Genomic DNA, 19354 nt, shown 5'->3' with positions numbered 1-19354 from the left:
GTTACATTTGTGGAGGGAACAGCAAGCTTTCCAAAACCCATCAGAAACCCGCTGCATCCACATCTAGGTGCCCCCTTCACCCGTAAGGTCTATGGTAGTGGTGTATAGTTGTGGGTTTTGGGGGGCTCAGCACACAAGGTAAGGGAGCTATGATCCTGGGAGCAATTTATGAAGTCCACTGCAGTGCCCTCTAGGGTGCCCTGACATGTCAGGGGGACCAGTGCACTACAAATGTTGGCTCCTCCCATGACCAAATGGCTTCTATTAGGACGTTTTTGACATGGACGTCTTTGGTTTCGAAAATCGCTGAAAGTCAGAAACGTCCATGTCTATGGACAACCAAATCTAGGAACATCCAAATTTAAGGATTTAGATGTCTCTAATGGTATTTTCGAAACGAAAGATGGACATCCATCTTGTTTCGAAAATACGGGCCCGCCCCTGGATTTCGCCGTTTTGCAATGACGTCCAAATCGCAACTTGGACGTCCCTTTCGAAAATGCCCCTCCACGTAAGTTAGCCTCTTTTGTATATAACCTCTAGATTTGGAACTTTATTTTCCATTCTACAGTGTAAGTATTAGTCTATATAACTTTTCAGATTTTATCCATTTTTTTAACCATTTCTATGCATGTGTTTAATGTTTTACTTACCAAAGGGTTTTATACACCCATCCTGTCTGCCCTAGTTTATTGTTCCGAACAGATTCACAAATTTGTCCCAGAAGACACTTTCCCTCTTCTTCTATAGGTGGATGCTATCTCTATTTAACAGCCTTTGGAAAATAATCCCATGTTCCAGGAAGCCAAAACACTCTTGTTGATACCATCCATGCAGCCATCTCCAGAATGTGAACTTCTCTATCTCAGCCTTGAGAACATCTGTGCATCTGTCTGCTGCACTCTGTCTCCCAGAGCCATAAAGTCACTTTTGATAGTTTGGGGGGATACCTAACAGTATCATGTATGTCAACATGAATGAGCAGCTGGCAATTTCTCTGTAATGTCTCGGCAGACACCATACCTCCTGGGTCATCATATTTAAGCAGGAGATGGATGCCTTTATGCCCTTCAGTAGAGATTCACCAACAACCATTGCCCGTTGCTTTCTAGACATAGGGACTGTTGCTGCAGCTTTAGGGTTTAAAGTTATGGTGCCTCCTCATCTCCTTTCAGGGATGTACACTAGTTTTTCAGCTTGAAGGAAGGTGGAGTAGGGGTGTCGGTGTTTTGGCTCTGATAATCTTTGTCCAGCTGTCTTCTTGCAGTCCAGTTTCATCATCCTTTCTTCTAGAGTTTTCAATCTTGGATGGCTCTGGATGCATTTAATATGTGTACGTTTGATGGTCCTAGAGGCTTCTCAGTTTTGTACTTTTCTCAGATTCTTTTCTTTTTTAATTATTCAGTCTTTATTCTTGAACATAATGTTTGCTTCCTGTTTTCTGAGGGAGTTGTCATAAAGACATTTTTCACACTGAAGTGGTTTCTTGCTGAGGACTAGGTTGTCCGTCTGGACAGAGACAGAAGCAGTAACAGTTGTAACCGCTTTGGCAGCACAGCATTTCCCAGCCATCCTTCTGCTGTTAAGAGCTTTGGTAACTGTTGAAATAAAAAAAGACCTACGACAGTATCTACCCTTTTCTTGGTTGTACTTCAAGTATAATCAACTAATTTCTTTTCTGTGAAAACTCTGTTACTGGGGTGTAAACATTTTTATTTTATCTCTTCAGACTACAAAAAGTGTGCAGTGACTTCAAAAAATATTATTTGTTTTCCCTTACTCCCTTATGAACTTGTAGTATAAAAGCGTAGAGAAAACAAAACCCTGTAGCAAAGAAAAGGGTTCTTAGAAAAAAAATCCCATTCTGTGTACAGCTACAAACATTTGTGAGTAATATAACCAGTAATATAAAAAAATATATCAAAAAATCCTTTTTCTAGACTTTCAGGAGGAGCACAACTTGTAAAAGCCAAAAAATTACCTCAGCTTGAAATGAGCCTCTCCGCTAACATTGACAGGATAATAGATTCATATTGACAAAGCGTATCAACACCTACATATACACAGAAATACAAGAAAATTGCACAAAAAAATGTTTCCTGTTGCTGTTTTCTGAAACATAGGAACATAGTAAGTGATGGCAGATAAAGACCTGAACAGTCCTTCCAGTCTGCCCAACTATCACACCCATTATCAAATCATGATTAAATCAACAGTGAATGTGATGTAAAATATATGATCATGGGCTTTCTTTGGCATTTCTAGGACATAGACCATAGAAGTCCGCCTGGCCCTGTCCTTACATTCCAACTACTGGAGTTGCTGTTGAAGCCCACTCCAGCCTGTATGTCTTATCATTTGTGAGACGCAGACCGTAAGAGTCTGCCCAGCACTGTAGTTGCTGTTGAAGCCCTTTCCAACCCATCCTAAACCGGATTTCCATATACGGGACACAGACCGTACAAGTCTGCCCAGTACTGGCACTAGTTCATCACAGCCAGAGTTGCCATCTAAGCGTTGCATGACACAGCCACACATATGAAGCCATTTAAATTTAGGTTTTATTTTATACCATCCATTTTCTAATTAGAGATCCTCTGTGTTCATCCCACGCCATTTTGAATTTTGTCACCATTTTTGTCTCTACCACTTCCCTTGGGACGGCATTCCGTTTTGCATATAAATTAGATATCACTTTATAATTGACATCCTGTCAAAGTTTAAATCAGCACACACAATTCTTTTCTTTTTCACCTACTCTAGTTTTGCTCTCCTTAACTGTCATCAAGATTAAGTGGATCTCCTGCAGGTGCCGTTTTATTTCTATGCATCCTGTGGTAGATAATGTGCAATAAAAGTATTAGCACATGCTTTTAGTGAAAGTCCCCCTAAGAAGATTCTGTGAACTTGGCCAAGATTTATCTTTAAAGATATTGTATATCATATTGCATTTTCAGGACGAAATGTCTACAGATTAGTTTTGCTGCAGCTAGAGTTTCCCATCCTGCTAATGATTTAATGACGTATTCTCCTATCTTAACAATGGTAGTTTTCCCAAGGAACAGTTGCTTATAGTGGAAGATTTTAATGATCATAGAAATGGACAGTTGGGTGGAATTGAGTTGTATTTTATGGAGGAAGGTTGGCTTTTAAGCAGTGGATAGAATAGAGTGGGGCTGGTCGTATTTTAAACGTAATCCTTGTCCCCACTTCTTTGTGGTTAGTCAGAAGGCTTAGAAATCAGTGACAATAATGTGGTCAGATCATTTTTTAAATTTAAGAATAATTTGGACTGACAAAAAGAGGGTGAAGTAGGCCGGTAAAGAAGGTTGTTCAGTGGCAGTTGAATTGGGAATATGAGTTGCTTGAGATGATGAAGGAAGTTGGGAAAACATGTATAAATTTGATTTAGAAGAGTCAATGAGGAGGAGGAAGTGATGTCAGTGACCTGAATAGCCGCTTGAAGGGAGAGCTCTGCGCAGCCCAAGGAATTATCCCTGTTTATTCCCTTCACTGGGTGCGATTGTCTGACAAAGAATACCAGATTTGATAGCCCAGAAAGAATAGCTTTTGTGGGACTGAGTATGCCAACCATCGGTCGCATAAATCTTCAAGAATTTGCTTATCTCTCCTCAGCCACAGCTAGCGCAGGGGCAGCCAAGATGGTGGGGGTGGGACCTACCTCACTTGTTGAGACCCAAGACGCTGATCCGGAAAGCCCCGGTACCCAACCCCTGGAGGACTAACATGTGTCTCCTCTTACCAAAATGTGAGAGTGGATGAAGGAGATCAAATCTGATCTTGGCAGTAGACCTCCGGGGTGAAATCTCTGAAGTAGGCCACCATGTGGAGGACATAGAGATGGGCCTGGAAGAGCATATTGAGGCTATTATGACTTTAGAGGCAAGAACACAGGCGATGGCAACTATGGAGGCTTACCTAGCTGATAAAGTTGAAGATCTAGAAAATTGAAGCAGATTTTGTAACTTGATTTTGTGAGTATAACAACTGTGAAGAGGTGATTCAAAAGCTTGTCGGCTCTCTTTTGTCTGAGGCCTCACAACCAAATAGACCCTATGACAGTCAAAATCGAGCGTGCCCACCGGGCAATGAGAAGACCCAGAACAAATATGGCAAAAGATATTATCTGCTTTTCTGAATATTAAGACCAAAACCGCGAGTCTAACCAAAGCTAGAACCATAGATCGAATGACCTGGGACTCCTATCATATTGAGATCTACCAGGACTTAGCTGCAGCCACCTTGAAGCGCAGAAGTGAGCTTAAACCTATCACTTTGCAGCTGAGAGAGAAAAATATTAAGTACAAATAGGAGGCACTGGCAATCCTGGGGGATAAGTTAGCCTCTGACATACCATCAAATTGTACCTCCACTAATGCCACAGCTCTCTTAAACCTTGTCCTAAATGGCAGAGAGTACCTGGTGACAAGAGGCGTGTAACATGACAGTAGTTGTCTAACAAGATCCCCTTGGGAAGACCTATGTGAGAGGGCTCAGCTGGCGGCGATGGATCCAGACTACAAAGATTCTATATCATGATCTTGTTATTATGCGACCCTGTGCATCATCTTCCTAAAAGGGGATTTATATGACTGCTCTGTTTCTATGGATCCCCGGCCTGTGTTGCAGTACGATCCGTTTCCTCTAGCTATCGGGCATTGATATGGCCATGCTGGCATGTAAACCGAGGGACTGGATGAGAGACTGGGGGTGGGAATGTGGGGGGGGGGGGGGGGGGGGGGGAATTGGTAATTTTGTTCAATATGATGAATCTACAGTTAGTTCCTATATAAGTCAAATACTGTACCTTTCTTTGATTAATGGATGTGTGACATCCACTTGATGACCCTCAAATTGTTAGCTTAAATACCCCAATCAAATGATGACTGCTATTTAAAGAGGCAGCTCACCTAAAAGCATACATGTGTTTTATTCAGGAGACTCACCTTCTTCAGCAGTATGAATGCCTACTATCCCAGAGCAACTTCACGCTGATATATTTGGCCTCTAATACGCTACATTAAAAAAAAAATGCTGTGGGAATACTTATTTCAAACAATTGACCATGCCAGCTACAGGAGGTGATTAAAGATAGAGATGACCGCTATATGCTCTTAATCTTGACAGTTCAGCGATGCACTTTAACCTTTTTGAATGTATATGTTACCAATGTTAATCAAGGTGAGTTCTATGATAAACTTCCATTGTTGTTATTGAAGCATAAAGAAGGCCGCCTGATAGTAGGAGGGGATTTTAATTTGACTCCTGATCCTGGACTAGATAATTCAGCAGCGGAGTCCAGAATGCACAGTGGAATAGACAAACAGCGCTTTTTATCGCAATGGAATTTATTAGATCTCTGGAGGTCGTCCCACTCTCAGGAAAGGGATTGCCCCCCCCCCCCCCCCCCAATACTTATTGCATGTATTGGTGCATAGATCTTTTTGCTAGGAGACATTCTCATTCATCAGTGTACAAGATATTGTAATACACAACTACACCTGGTCCAATCATGCACTTCTTACTATGGTTCTGACATTGTCATTTTTGCAAACTAGAGCTAGGCACTGGAAATTTAATGATGTTTTACTGATTGACCCTAGCAATGTGGAACAACTGGAGAAAGACTTACTAGAATACTTGACTCCAAATGATACCCCAAATATTACCCCTGTTACACTGTGGGAGATTCTGAAGGTTGTAAAGCCAGTAGGTCCATCAATTAAAGGAGCATCACTTTTGTAATTATATACCCAAAGTTTAGAGTCAATCTGGAGATCTACGTCTGTCAACAGATGAAATACAACATGAATTTGTTAGCTTTTACACTAACCTCTATACTCCTGAGACCATCAGGCTCATTTTCGAAAGAGAAGGACGCCCATCTTTTGACACAAATCGGAAGATAGGCGTCCTTCTCCCAGGGTCATCCAAATCGTCAAAAGCCGATTTTGGACGTCCCCAACTGCTTTCCTTCGCAGGGACAGCCAAAGTTCAAGGGGGCGTAGCAAAGGCGGGACTTGGTCGTGCCTAACACTTGGACATCCTCGACCCATAATGGGAAAAAAAAAGGGTGTCCCTGACGAGCACTTGGATGACTTTACCTGGTCGTGTTTTTCTTACGACCAAGCCACAAAAAGGTGCCCAAAATGACCAGATGACCACCGGAGAGAATTGGGGATGACCTCCCGTTACTCCCCCAGTGGTCACTAACCCCCTCCCTCCCTTAAAAATATCTTTAAAAATATTTTGTGCCAGCCTCAGAAGTCATACTCAGGTCCATCACAACAGTATGCAGGTACCTGGAGCAGTTTTAGTGGGTGCAGTGCACTTCAGGCAGGCGGACCCAGGCCCACCCCCCTCCCTACCTGTTACGTTTGTGGAGGAAACAGCAAGCCCTCCAAAACCCACCAGAAACCCACTGTACCCACATCTAGGTGCCCCCCTTCACCCATAAGGGCTATGGTAGTGGTGGACAGTTGGGGGTAGTGGGTTTTAGGGGCGGTTTGGGGGGCTCAGCATACAAGGGAGCTATGTTCCTGGGAGCATTTTATGAAGTCCACTGCAGTGCCCCCCTAGGGTGCCCGGTTGGTGTCCTGGCATGTCAGGGGGACCAGTGCACTAGAAATGCTGGCTCCTCCCACGACCCAAAGGGCTTTCATTTGGTCGTTTCTGAGATGGGCGTCCTTGGTTTCCATTATCGCCGAAAATCAGAAACGATCAAGTCTAGGGACAACCAAAATTTAAAGATTTGGGCATCCCCAACCATGTTATCGAAACGAAAGATGGAAGTCCATCTTGTTTCGATAATACGTGTTTCCCTGCCTCTCCATCGGAATGTTTTGCGAGGACATCCTCAACAAAACTTGGGCGTCCCTTTAGATTATGCCCCTCCATGCCTGCCCCAGACTGTATTGTAAATTTTTTACAAGGCATCTCGCTACCATCTCAGAACTTAGAAGTTTATGAAAACCTATAACAGTGGAGGAAACGCTGTGGGCCATAAAAAACTTGGCCCAAGGAAAAGCTCTGGGTAGAGATAGATACACGAATAAATTTTACAGATGCCATAGGAAATACTTGGCACTCCTGCTAATCAAAGTTTCTAACACCATAGATTCAGATACAGAGTTACTTTACTGTTGGTGATTAGCTGCCATCACTATTATCCCTAAACCAGGTAAGGACCCCTTACAGTGTGCTTCATATAGGCTTGACTCCCTCTTGGAAATTGATTATAAAATATTTATTAAAACAGCCACAAGACTTCAGAGATATATGCCTACCTTGGTCGCTGAAGACCAAGCGGCTTTTATTACAGGGAGACAGACTTTTGACAACATATGGAGGGCATTGCACCTTAGTGTGGCAGGTCAGTCACTGGAATCCTTGCTCTTACTTTCTATTGATGCAGAGAAGGCCTTCGATATAGTTCACTGGCCCTATCTCTTTCAGGTTTTAGTTAAATTGAGGATCTCGGGTAAATTTAGGGGATGGATTTATTCACTATCATAAACCACTGGCCACCCTTTCTATAAATGGGGAGTATTCCACAGAATTTGAGCTTCATAGGGGTACCAGACAAGGTTGCGCCTTGTCTCCCATACTTTTTGCTTTATCAATAGAACCACTGGCTCAGCTAATTTGAGCTAGTTCCACTTTCACGGGTATAAGGTGCAGCGGGGAGATGCATAAAATCATGCTGTTTGCTGATGATATATTGCTCACCTTCACAATTCCTGACACCTCCCTTGCATAGGTAGTTACCACTTTACATCAATGTGGCACGTGTCAGGATTTCACACTAATATGACAAAACCTGAAATTTTAAATTTAATAGTACCCTTGACATCTCAACAGGAGATTCAGAGAAAGTACTCATTTCGCTGGGTGAATAAATCAGATATTTGGGGGTCTACCTTTCCAGATCCCAAGCAGCCAATTTTGCTTTTAATTTTCTTAAGTGTTTGCAAGAACTCCTGGAGGAACTGGAACACTGGGAACGCTAGAATCTCTCCTGGGTAGGGAGAATACATGCAGTCAAAATGATTCTGCTGCCTAAACTTCTATATTTGTTCATGGCTCTACCCATCTCTATTCCAAAAACGTTTTTCCTTGCTCTGAATAGAAAAGTATTTCATTATATCTGGTTAAAGAAACCATCCAGAGTTAACAAACATATTTTATACCAACCTAAAAAAACAAAGGGGCATGAGTGTACCAAATTTCAAGCTGTACCATATAGCAGCACAGTTTTGCCTGCTGACAGAATGGATGCATGGTAGTTCTAAGCCATGGCTTAGAGTAGAACAATCCTATTTGACAGATGTCCCTCTTTGGGCAGCCCGTGGCTCGGAAATGTAATGATTTGATGTGATGTCCCTTTTTCACCTGGATACACTATCGTGCTATGTTATTCCTTGATAAGCGATATTTCCTCTCTACCCCTATTCTATATGTGTTCGATCAGATAGCAGACATCTCCACAGAGGTTTATAAATGGGCCACTTGTTCACTTCGTACCCTGGGACAGATATGGGAGGAGAGGGAGATGGTGCCTTGGGAAAAGCTTAAGGAGAAATATGGTTTAAAACAAACTGAAAACTTCTTACATAGGCAGATCTGAGATTTGAGGTGGACCCACCAGAGGGCTATATCTCGCTTATACCACGCGTTATTATTGCAAACTACACTGATTCTACTATATGCTGCTAAATGGGAGGCTGATCACTGAACTTATGAATACACCACTTAGGGTAAAATGTTTAAGAATCTCTTAAAATTAACTATTACTACCCCTCTAGTAGAAAATGGGTATAAAATGTTATACGGATGGTGCTACACTCCTGCTCGCCTATGCAGAATATACCAGTCAGAAAATGCACAATGCTGGCCTGATTATGGATTTCTGGCGACTTCTACCACATTTGGTGGACATGTCCTAAAATGCAAACTTTTTGGCAATCACTTTTAGCCCTTATTTTTAGCATTATCGAAGTCTCTTATCCCCGACGAGTTATCAATTGTTTACTTCATGATAAATATCCAATGACAAAACCAGAGTTACATAAACTGGGTTGTTTCTTTTTCACTGCAAGTAAGTTACTCATTGCAGCACATTGGAAACAAAAAAAATGTACCGACTCTGGATAATGTACAGAGCAAACTTGATTTTACTTGTGTCCAAACTGGACAAAATTGACACATGCAAGCCTTTCATAAGGCCTGGGACATTTATTTACAATGGAAAGAACAGAATTGATCTCCAGGCAGTCATTTGTGTTTGTTTGGACATTTGATCCTTGCTACTTCAGATTTGTGCATGTTCTACATAGTAACATAGTAGATGACGGCAGGAAAAGACCTGCACGGTCCATCCAGTCTGCCCAACAAGATAAACTCATATGTGCTACTTTTTGTGTTTGCCCTACCTTAATTTGTACCTGTCCTCTTCAGGGCACAGACTGTATAAGTCTGCCCAGCACTATCCCTGCCTCCCAACCACCAGCCCCACCTCCCACCACCGGCTCTGGCACAGACCGTATAAGTCTGCCCAGCATTATCCCTGACTCCCAACCACCAGCCCCGCCTCCCACCACCGGCTTTGCCACCCAATCTCGGCTAAGCTCCTGAGGATCCATTCCTTCTGATCGTGTTTCTGTTATGGGACTGACTGTGATAAGATTTTGTGGACAGTAATGATTTTGTTTGGGGGGGGGGGGGGTAATTTTGTTTTTCTTTTAGATTTGTATGTTTTATCAGCTGCTTTGTATGTTAATTTTTGATATAAATAAAAGATATCTTTTTTTAAATAAGTCATTGAAGCTTTGGAACATTGGGTTATGTGATTTTATTTTGATGCATCAACAGATGAGAGAATAATAGAATAGAATAAGACATCTCATTGGTTCTGTAACGGAGTGAAGTTGTGGGCAACTTGGCTGATAGGTCATTGTGTCGGGAAAGTGAAGGAATTTAAATTGAGAATATGGGAAGGGAAAAGGAATTTGGTAAGCTTTAGGTTGCAAAACGCTGGTAATGATGCTCAAGAATTATTTTGTGTAGTGTCTTCATTAACTAAAATCATTTAGGGGGAGTCAAGGAGGAGAATTTGTCAAAATTATTGCATAAGGATCTTGCAGAGTTTTTTTTTTTTTTTTTTAAGTATAAAGTGATGCAAATAGTTGATGAATTGGAAAAGGAAGATGTTAATAGGCTGACTGATTTTGTGGGAAAATGGGAAGAGAGGTTGAAAGAAGGGCCATGTTAGAGAGGTTTTCATCAATTAACACAGTGGAGGTTCAGTATTTTGCTTGGCCAAATGCAACCACTACATAAGAACATAAAAACTGAACATAAGAATTGCCATACTGGGTCAGACCAAAGGTCCATCTAGCTGGCATCCTGTTTTCAACAGTAGCAAATCAGATCACAAGTATCTGGCAGGATCTCAAAAAAGTAGTAAGATTCTATGCTGTTTACACCAGAGGCTTTCCTAAGGTCTGCCTTAACAGTTTATGTACTGGTTGCATTTGGCCCAGCAAAATACTGAACCTCCACTGTGTTAATTTCTTTTAAGAAATCAGGGCTCTCTGTCTTCTCTGGAATCCACGGTCATTTTCCCACTCTTTTTTACTGGTGTGGGATCTCAGAGTTCTCCCTTTTGGTGGATTTCTACTGGATATGAGCCAACAGCAACATAAATCTCTCCAGTACCAGCACACTATGAAATACAAAACCTGAAAAAATTCCAACTCATTATATATGTAGCAAACCTGACATACAACAGTAGCACTAATTCCTAAGATTCAAATAGCAGCAACCCTACCTTTGAATAGGCAACACTACAAACAGAACACTGGGCCATAGAATACCAATACACCTACTACTGGTCAAACAGAACAAGTGGAATTTCTACAGATATCTACACAAACTACATGCAAACAACATACCACACCTCTGTCAGAGGCAAAATACAGTGACAGATGGACCCTCATCAAATAGAGATCGCAAATTAGAAATAGAAATATGAAAACAAAAATTGAACTGGTAACCCTAAGAAGTCAAAACTCAGCACTCAACACTGGAAAAATAAAAACAAATTCATTTACTCTTACATTGATACAATACAAAGATATCCGTGATGCACATTTCCCAAAATTAAAATATTCCAGTTCATAAATTCAGAATAAAAACACTTTTTTCCTACCTTTGTTGTCTGGGCATTTTATTTTTCCAATCATGTTAGTCCCCGTGAGTTTCTGTCTTCTGATTTCCTGTCTGTCTTCTGCCAACTTTCTCTTTGTCTTTTCTCCTCACTTATGTCTTCTATTCTCTTACATATGTCTCTGACATGCTTATCTTTCCCTTTTAGCTGTTTCCTCCCTTTCTGTTCTGCCTTTCTGTCCATTCAAATGTCACGCTCTTTCTCACCCTCCAGATCTCCAACTTCTTTTTATTTTTCACATACCTATCACCTTTCCATCTCCTTCTTTTAGTCCCTAGCTCTCCCATTTCCGATTTCACTTCTTGCCCATTCTCCTATTCCCTTCTGTCACCCCCCCTCCCCATTACCACATTTTTTATCCTCTGTTCTCGCCACTCTCCTTGCACTCACCTCCTTGACAACCCCTTATGACCTCTCCCACATGTTGTATTTCCCCACCCTCCACCTTTGTAGATCAGCATATTCCCTTTCTCTCCTCCTCCTCCTTTCACCCCCATACTGTTGTAGCCCAACATCTCCCCTCTCTGTCCTTCTCTCCAACCCCATACTCTTTTAGCCATACATCTTCTCCCCCCCCCAACTTTTGTAGCCTATCATATCCCTGTCCTCTCTTCATTCCCTACCCCAACAATGTAGCTTCTCCTTTTTCTCTCTCCTCCCCCCATAGTCAGCTTCCCCTTCTCTATCCCTTTCTTCCCCTTCTCCTCATAGTCAGCATCTCCTCCTTCCTCTCTCCCATTCTTCTCCTCTCCCCCAATAATCAGCATCTCCCCACTCTTTCCCATTTCATATCTAGAATCTTGCTGTCTCTTCCCTCCCCTTGTCCCAATTCTGCTCTCTCATTCCTGTCTAGCATTTCTCCTCCTCCCCCAAACAGTGGTCCACTATTTCTTCTTCTCCTGCTCCTCCCTGACCCCACCCACCCCTGTCTTCCCCTTCTTCCCCACCCTGGTCTCAGACCCAAAATGGATGTGTGGCAATTTTCATTTTGAAACACGTCCATTTTCGGCAAAAAAAATTTTAAAGGCATTTTTTACAGGTGCACTGAAAAATGATTCTGCATGCGCCCAAAACATGCGTCTACACTACCGCCGACCATTTTTCATCACGCCTTTGTAAAAGGGCCCCATAGTGAGGTATATAGACAGCATGTTGAAGGTTTTTTGAAGGCTTTCCCTTGCTTGAAAGAAAGGAGTGGTGGGTGGTGGGGAGGATGAAGCCATTCAAGGGTCTTAACTGAAAATGAGTGAGATATCAAGGAAAAGTAAAATAAATAAATGCAGTATTTTTATAAAACAAAGAGAATTTGTGAATGTTGTAAATTACTATCTCTTTTATTTATTGATTTATTTACCGCCTTTTTGAAGGAATTCACTCAAGGCGATGTACAGTAAGAATAGATCAAACATGAGCAATAGGCAATTACAGCAGTAAAAATAAGTAACAATACAAAGTATGGCATGGTATACTACTTGCAATGACTACACAATACGTAATAGAACATTATAATTGGTAATGAAGGGTAGGGCAAAGTTGTAACATATAGATGAGTAAAAAAGAAGGAAGAAATAGAAAGTAAGGTGACTGATTTGAAGAAAGTTGCACAGCTTGTGCTATATTCATAAGATCCTTCATCATTTTAAACCACTCCGTACGATAACTTCATGGGGTTTTGCAAAAAGGAAAAGTAGTTTAGTTTAGGATGTGATCCAGAGTGGTTGCTTTTTTTTTTTATTAGCATTTGTACCTAGTGGCAGAAAATAACATAACTACTCTTCTATACTGCTGTCACCTCTCAGTTTGAAACAGTTAGCATTAAAAGAGCTAGATTATACATTTAGGAATTGCATAAAAATAGAAAAGTGATCAAAAATCATTTACAATTCCTATCTCAACAGACATTTCTGAAAAAGCAGCGTTTTCAAAGATTTTTCTAAAACCTTTATAGCTATAGGAGTATATAAAAATCTTAGAGATCTCTCTATTTTAGCTGCCTGTTTATTAAGGTGCATTAGCGTTTCTAGCGCGCCCTTAAATTTAAAGCTTGCTAAACGCTAATGTGCCTATACATTTCTATGGGCTCATTAGCGTGGTTTACACAAGTTAAAAACGCTAATGCGCCCATAATGCACCTTAATAAACATAGGCAATAGTGACTCCGATTTTCATTCTTTCTGTTTTTCAGTGATGGAAATGCAAAAGAACTGTGTTCAAGGCTATCATTTTTTTTCAGCTACAAAATTGAATTAGATTGTATTTATTTAAAAAAAATAGTTGCCAAATTTGCCTAGCTGCCTGCGTATTTCTTTGAATTCGGATTCATTTATAGCCCTCCCTTCTTTGCAATGATAAGTTGGGGTAGAGTGAACATCAGTAATTACACACACACACACATGTAAACAAACTACAGTGAAAGTTCTGTCATCATCTAAAACTTAAGTCCAGGTACAACAATCATAGTTAATTTAGTTCTGCATTAAACTTTTATTCATATCAAACAAAATATTTATTAGTATTTAGGAAAATATATTTTTCCATTACTTTCTTTTCCAGATTTGCTTGAAAAGGGAATCTATATATGTTAAGAATCTTCACAAACTTTTATTCTGGGGAAATATGAAACGGCTAATGGAAAATTAAAGCAACAAACAGCATAATATACTCAGTGCTGATAGGGCACCAAGTCTTAGTTCTTAAATTGTGAAGATGAGTACATTATAGTCAACTAATATTTGTTTTGCTCCAGGACTTTCATCAGAAGCCACTGTCTTAACACCAAACACTGAGAGCAGTTGTGATTTAACAACCAAAACTAAATCAGTAAGTGGAAATGATGACAGTGCCTCACTGGATCTGGAGTGGGAAGATGAAGAAGGTATGTTTCATTTATTTCCTTAATATAACATCATAGATTTTTAAAACTGCATCTACGTGAAGTTTTAGAGATGCTTTTCATCCTAACCAATTCAGAAGTCTAACTTCAAATATTTATTGAAAGTATAAAATGCTATTATATTGCACTTTGCAGTCAAGAGGAAAATATAAACACAGCTGTTGGTTTACTGAGATATTGCCACAAGAGCAACCTCTGTAAACATAGTAGATGACGGCAGAAAAAGACCTGCACGGTCCATCCAGTCTGCCCAAGAAGATAAATTCATATGTGCTACTTTTTTATTTGTACTGTCCTCTTCAGTGCACAGACCGTATAAGTCTGGCCAGCCCTATCCCCGCCTCCCAACCACCAGCTCTGGCACAGACCATATAAGTCTGCCCAGCACTATCCTCGCCTCCCAACTACCAGTCACCTCTCTAGAAACACAAGAAAGTAGCTGATTGAAAAGGAAGAAGCCAGGTTAGGCAGGTAAGCACATTAGGGGGGGGGGGGGGGGAAGGGCCTGTCATCTCCTTCCTTCCTGTCATCTCATTCTGTCATGAACGTGGCGGCAGTGGCTCCTGCTGGCTCCCACCCATTTTGACTCTGACAACTCCCGCCGTGGTTGGACGTTGGCAGCTTCCTTTTCTTGGCGTGGCTTCTTCCTTTTTTTTTCACTGGTGGCTCCTAGTCTTCCGGGTTGCCTCAGTATCTGCGCCACAGGGGGCTCTTCCGGCCCGCAATCCTGATGTGCAGGGAACCTCGGGGTGGGGCTCTGACATCAGACATCTCTCTCCCTTCATAAACCACTCCCTTCAAACAGGGCTTCAGTAACAGGTCCAATTAAAAGCTGTTTCTGTGTGCTTCTTGGTTCGCTAGTTACCTCTACCTGGATTGCTGCCTGACCTGATCTCTGCCTGGACTCCGACCCTACCTGGATTGCTGCCTGACCTGACCTCTACCTGGGCCCCGACCCTACCTGGATTGCTGCCTGGGCTCCGACCCTACCTGGATTGCTGTCTTACCTGACTTCTGCCTAGTCACTGACTCTTATCAGGGTAGTTGTCTGACCTGACACCTGCATGGATTCTAGCCCTGCCTGGGCTGAAATCACAGTTCTAGAGTCTCTCTCAGCCCTAACCCTTCTCAATGTCTCCAACTTCCAACTGAGTATCCCCTAGTCCTGCTGGCCGCCTGCACCTGAAGGCTCAACCCGAGGAGAACGGTGGTCGGTCCAGGTAAAGAACCAGTGCTTGTCCGACCACCTGTTCTTGGTGACCAATCCAGGGCTCATGTCAACTCCTGACAGCGACTACATGACACATTCCCTCCATGTTGACAGATACTTTTTCTCCCTCCCTCTCTTACCAGCTGGTAGGAGGAAATACTCCTGACCATGCCATCCTTCTCTTTGATGGACTTCTTCAAAATCTATCCATGACCATGCCCTATTATGCATAGAAGTCAGTTGAACAGGGAGGGACGTGGGTATTCAGTATTGAAGACCTAATGAGAAATGGACCCTCAGGTGCTGGATAATATTAGGCAGGAAATAAGGGGGTATCTCACTACACTGTTGCAGGGGGCAGACCCTGAAGGTAGAATGGCCTAAAGGCAGCTATTAGAGCTAAATTAATAGCGGCATCAACAGCAGTTAAAAACGAGATAGAGTACAGGAACCAAGATAAAACAGTTGGAGAAAGAACATTAAAAAGCCACAGTATCCAATGGAGTACTTAAGAAGTTATAGGATGCTAGAAAGTACCTAAAGAAGATGGAGCTGAAAGAAATAAGATATAAGATAATGGAATTAAAACAATAAAGCTAGTAAATTGTTGGTGCATAAATTGAAAGGATTGCAGCGTGAATTAATATTGTGTGAATTAAAACCAAGCAAGGGGTGGAAATAATAACATAGCTCTAAGATTCGGGAAAGATTTGTGGCATTCTACAAAGAACTTTATAAATTAGATGACATGACCTCTACATCCTAGACAGATCCATATTTGGATGCTACGTCACTATCTGAATCAAAGAGCACTCAGATCACACGCCCAGTATCAGAAGTCAAGACATTGACTGCCATTAAATTATTACCCTCTCGTAAAGCACCAGAAATTCTGTAAGAGGTGAAGGAAGCTATTAGAGCTAAAAAAAATCCTTCAGAACATGGAAGAAGGATCCGACTAAAAATAATAGGAAACTGCATAAAGAATGGCAAGGCAAATGCAAAGCACTGATAAGGAAGGCAAAGAGAGACTTTGAAAAGAAGATTATGTTGGAGGCAAAAACGCATAATAAAAACTTTTTTAGGTATATTAAAAGCAAGAAACTGGCAAAAGAATCGGTTGGACCGCTAGATGACCGAGGGGTAAAAGGGGCACTCAGGGAACATGAAGCCGTAGCAGAGAATTCTTTGCTTTGGTCTTCACCGAGGAAGAGGTGGGAGAGATACTGGTGCCAGAAATGATATTCAATGCTGACAAGTCAGAGAAACTGGATCAAATCTTTGTAAACCTGGAAGATGTAATGGAACAATTTGACAAATTAAAGAGTAGCAAATTGCCAGGAACGGATGGTATACATCCTAGAGTATTGAAAAATGAACTTGCAGAACTATTGTTAGAAATATGTAATTTATCTTTAAAACCAAGCATGGTACCGGAAGATTGAAGGGTGGCCAATGTAACACCGATTTTTTTTTAAGGGTTCTAGAGGTGATCTGGGAAATTAGACAGGTGAGCCTGATGTCAGTGTCAGGCAAAATGGTAGACACTATTATAAAGAACAAAATTACAGAGCATATTCAAAAGCATGGATTAATGAGGCAAAGCCAGCATGGATTTAGTGAAGGGAAATCTTGCCTCACCAATCCACTGCATTTCTTTGAAGGGTTGAACAAACGTGGATAAAAGTGAGCCGGTCAATATTGTGTATCTGGATTCTCAAAAGGCATTTGACAAAGCACCTCATGAAAGACAACAGAGGAGATTGGAAAGTCATGGGATAGGAGGTAGTGTTCGATTGTGGATTAAAAACTGGTTAAAGGATAGAAAATAGAGAGTAGTGTTAAATGGTCAGTATTCTCATTGGAGAAAGGTAGATAGTGGGGTTCCGCAGGGGTCTGTGTTGGAACCGCTGCTTTTTAACATTTTTATAAATGATCTAGAGATGGGAGTAACTAGTGAGGTAATTAAATTTGCTGACGACACAAAGTTATTCAAAGTTGTTAAATCGCAAGAGGATTGTGAAAAATTGCAAGGCGACCTTACAAGTCTGGGATACTGGGCATCCAAATGACAGATGATGTTTAATGTGAGCAAGTGCAAAGTGATGCATGTGGGAAAGAGGAACCCAAACTATAGCTACGTGATGCAAGGTTCCACGTTATGAGTCACCGACCAGGAAAAGGATCTAGAAGTCATCGTTGATGATACTTTGAAAACCTCTGCTCAGTGTGTTTCGGCACAAAGAAAGCAAATAGAATGTTAGGTATTATTAGAAAAGGAATGGAAAATAAAAATGAGGATGTTATAATGCCTTTGTGTCGCTCCATGGTATGACCGCACCTTGACTATTGTGTGCAATTCTGGTTGCCGCATCTCAAAATAGATATAGTGGAATTAGAAAGTTATAGAGTAGGGCGATGGAAATGATAAAGGGGATGGGATGACTTCCGTATGAGGAAAGGCTGAAACGGCTAGGGCTCTTTAGCTTGGAGTAAAGATGGCTGAGGGGAATCGGAAAAAATATTTCTTCACCCAATCGTGTAATTAAACTCTGTAATTCATTGCCACAGAATGATACAAGCAATTAGCTTAGCAGTGTTTTAAAAAGTTTTGGATAGCTAAAAGAAAAGTCCGCAAGCCATTATTAAAATGGACTTGGGAAAATCCACTGCTTATTTCTAGGATAAGCAGCATAAAATGTATTGTACTGTTTGGGGATCTTGCCAGATACTTGTGACCTGGATTGGCTACTGTTGGAAACAGGATACTGGGCTTGATGAACCTTCTGTCTGTCTCAGTATGGCAACACTTATGTAACTGGAGATCTGGTATCACCACTGACAGCTATGTTTAATTCTGTCGATAGGGAAGAAGGCCTTCCTACCATCTGAGGTAGCAGGGGTAACTCTCTTGCTCAAATCAGAGAAAGATCCCAATGAGTGTAGTTCTTGCCAACTTATATGCCTCTTGGGTACTGATTTATAAAATTTTGCTTCTATTTTAGCAGGCCAAATTAAAACTCTAGGCAGTCTTTTACTAAAGCTTAGCTTGAGTTATCTGTAGCAGGGCCCATTTTATTCCTATGGGCCCTCCTGCATATAACTTGAGCTAATCTTTAGTAAAAGACCCCCCTAATGTCTAAAATCATCGCAGAAATCCAAGCAGGGTTTATATCAGGTAAACTTGTATCCAGTAATATCAGTCTTTTTTGGCAAGCTAAGATACATCAATGGCTAGGTGGCCCTGGCCATTGATGCCGAAAAAGCATTTGATAGGGTCTGTTGACCCATTTTTATTTCAAATTCTAAAGTACATAAGTACATAAGTAATGCCATACTGGGAAAAGACCAAGGGTCCATCGAGCCCAGCATCCTGTCCACGACAGCGGCCAATCCAGGCCAAGGGCACCTGGCAAGCTTCCCAAACGTACAAACATTCTATACATGTTATTCCTGGAATTTTGGAGTTTTCCAAGTCCGTTTAGTAGCGGTTTATGGACTTGTCCTTTAGGAATCCGTCCAACCCCTTTTTAAACTCTGCTAAGCTAACCGCCTTCACCACTTTCTCCGGCAACGAATTCCAGAGTTTAATTACACGTTGGGTGAAGAAAAATGTTCTCCGATTTGTTTTAAATTTACTACACTGTAGTTTCATCGCATGCCCCCTAGTCCTAGTATTTTTGGAAAGCGTGAACAGACGCTTCACATCCACCTGTTCCACTCCACTCATTATTTTATATACCTCTATCATGTCTCCCCTCAGCCGTCTCTTCTCCAAGCTGTATAGCCCTAGCCTCCTTAGTCTTTCTTCATAGGGAAGTCGTCCCATCCCCGCTATCATTTTAGTCGCCCTTCGCTGCACCTTTTCCAGTTCTACTATATCTTTCTTGAGATGCGGCGACCAGAATTGAACACAATACTCAAGGTGCGGTCGCACCATGGAGCGATACAACGGCATTATAACATCCTCACACCTGTTTTCCATACCTTTCCTAATAATACC

At 41.5% G+C, this 19354-nt stretch overlaps 1 protein-coding gene across 1 annotated transcript in view; it reads left to right on the top strand.

Annotated features, from left to right (window-relative positions):
- AP1AR (adaptor related protein complex 1 associated regulatory protein) overlaps nt 1-19354 on the top strand; it is a 113006-nt gene that overhangs the window by 88336 nt on the left and 5316 nt on the right. The window contains exon 9 of the mRNA XM_030190853.1: nt 13995-14123. Coding sequence (XP_030046713.1) covers nt 13995-14123 — 129 coding nt within the window. The remainder of the gene's footprint in view (nt 1-13994; nt 14124-19354) is intronic.

The sequence above is a fragment of the Microcaecilia unicolor genome, chromosome 2, assembly GCF_901765095.1.
Source record: "Microcaecilia unicolor chromosome 2, aMicUni1.1, whole genome shotgun sequence".
NCBI classification, from domain to species: Eukaryota; Metazoa; Chordata; class Amphibia; order Gymnophiona; family Siphonopidae; genus Microcaecilia; species Microcaecilia unicolor.
Note: the sequence above shows the minus strand (reverse complement) of the source record. Positions and strands in the feature narration are given on the sequence as shown.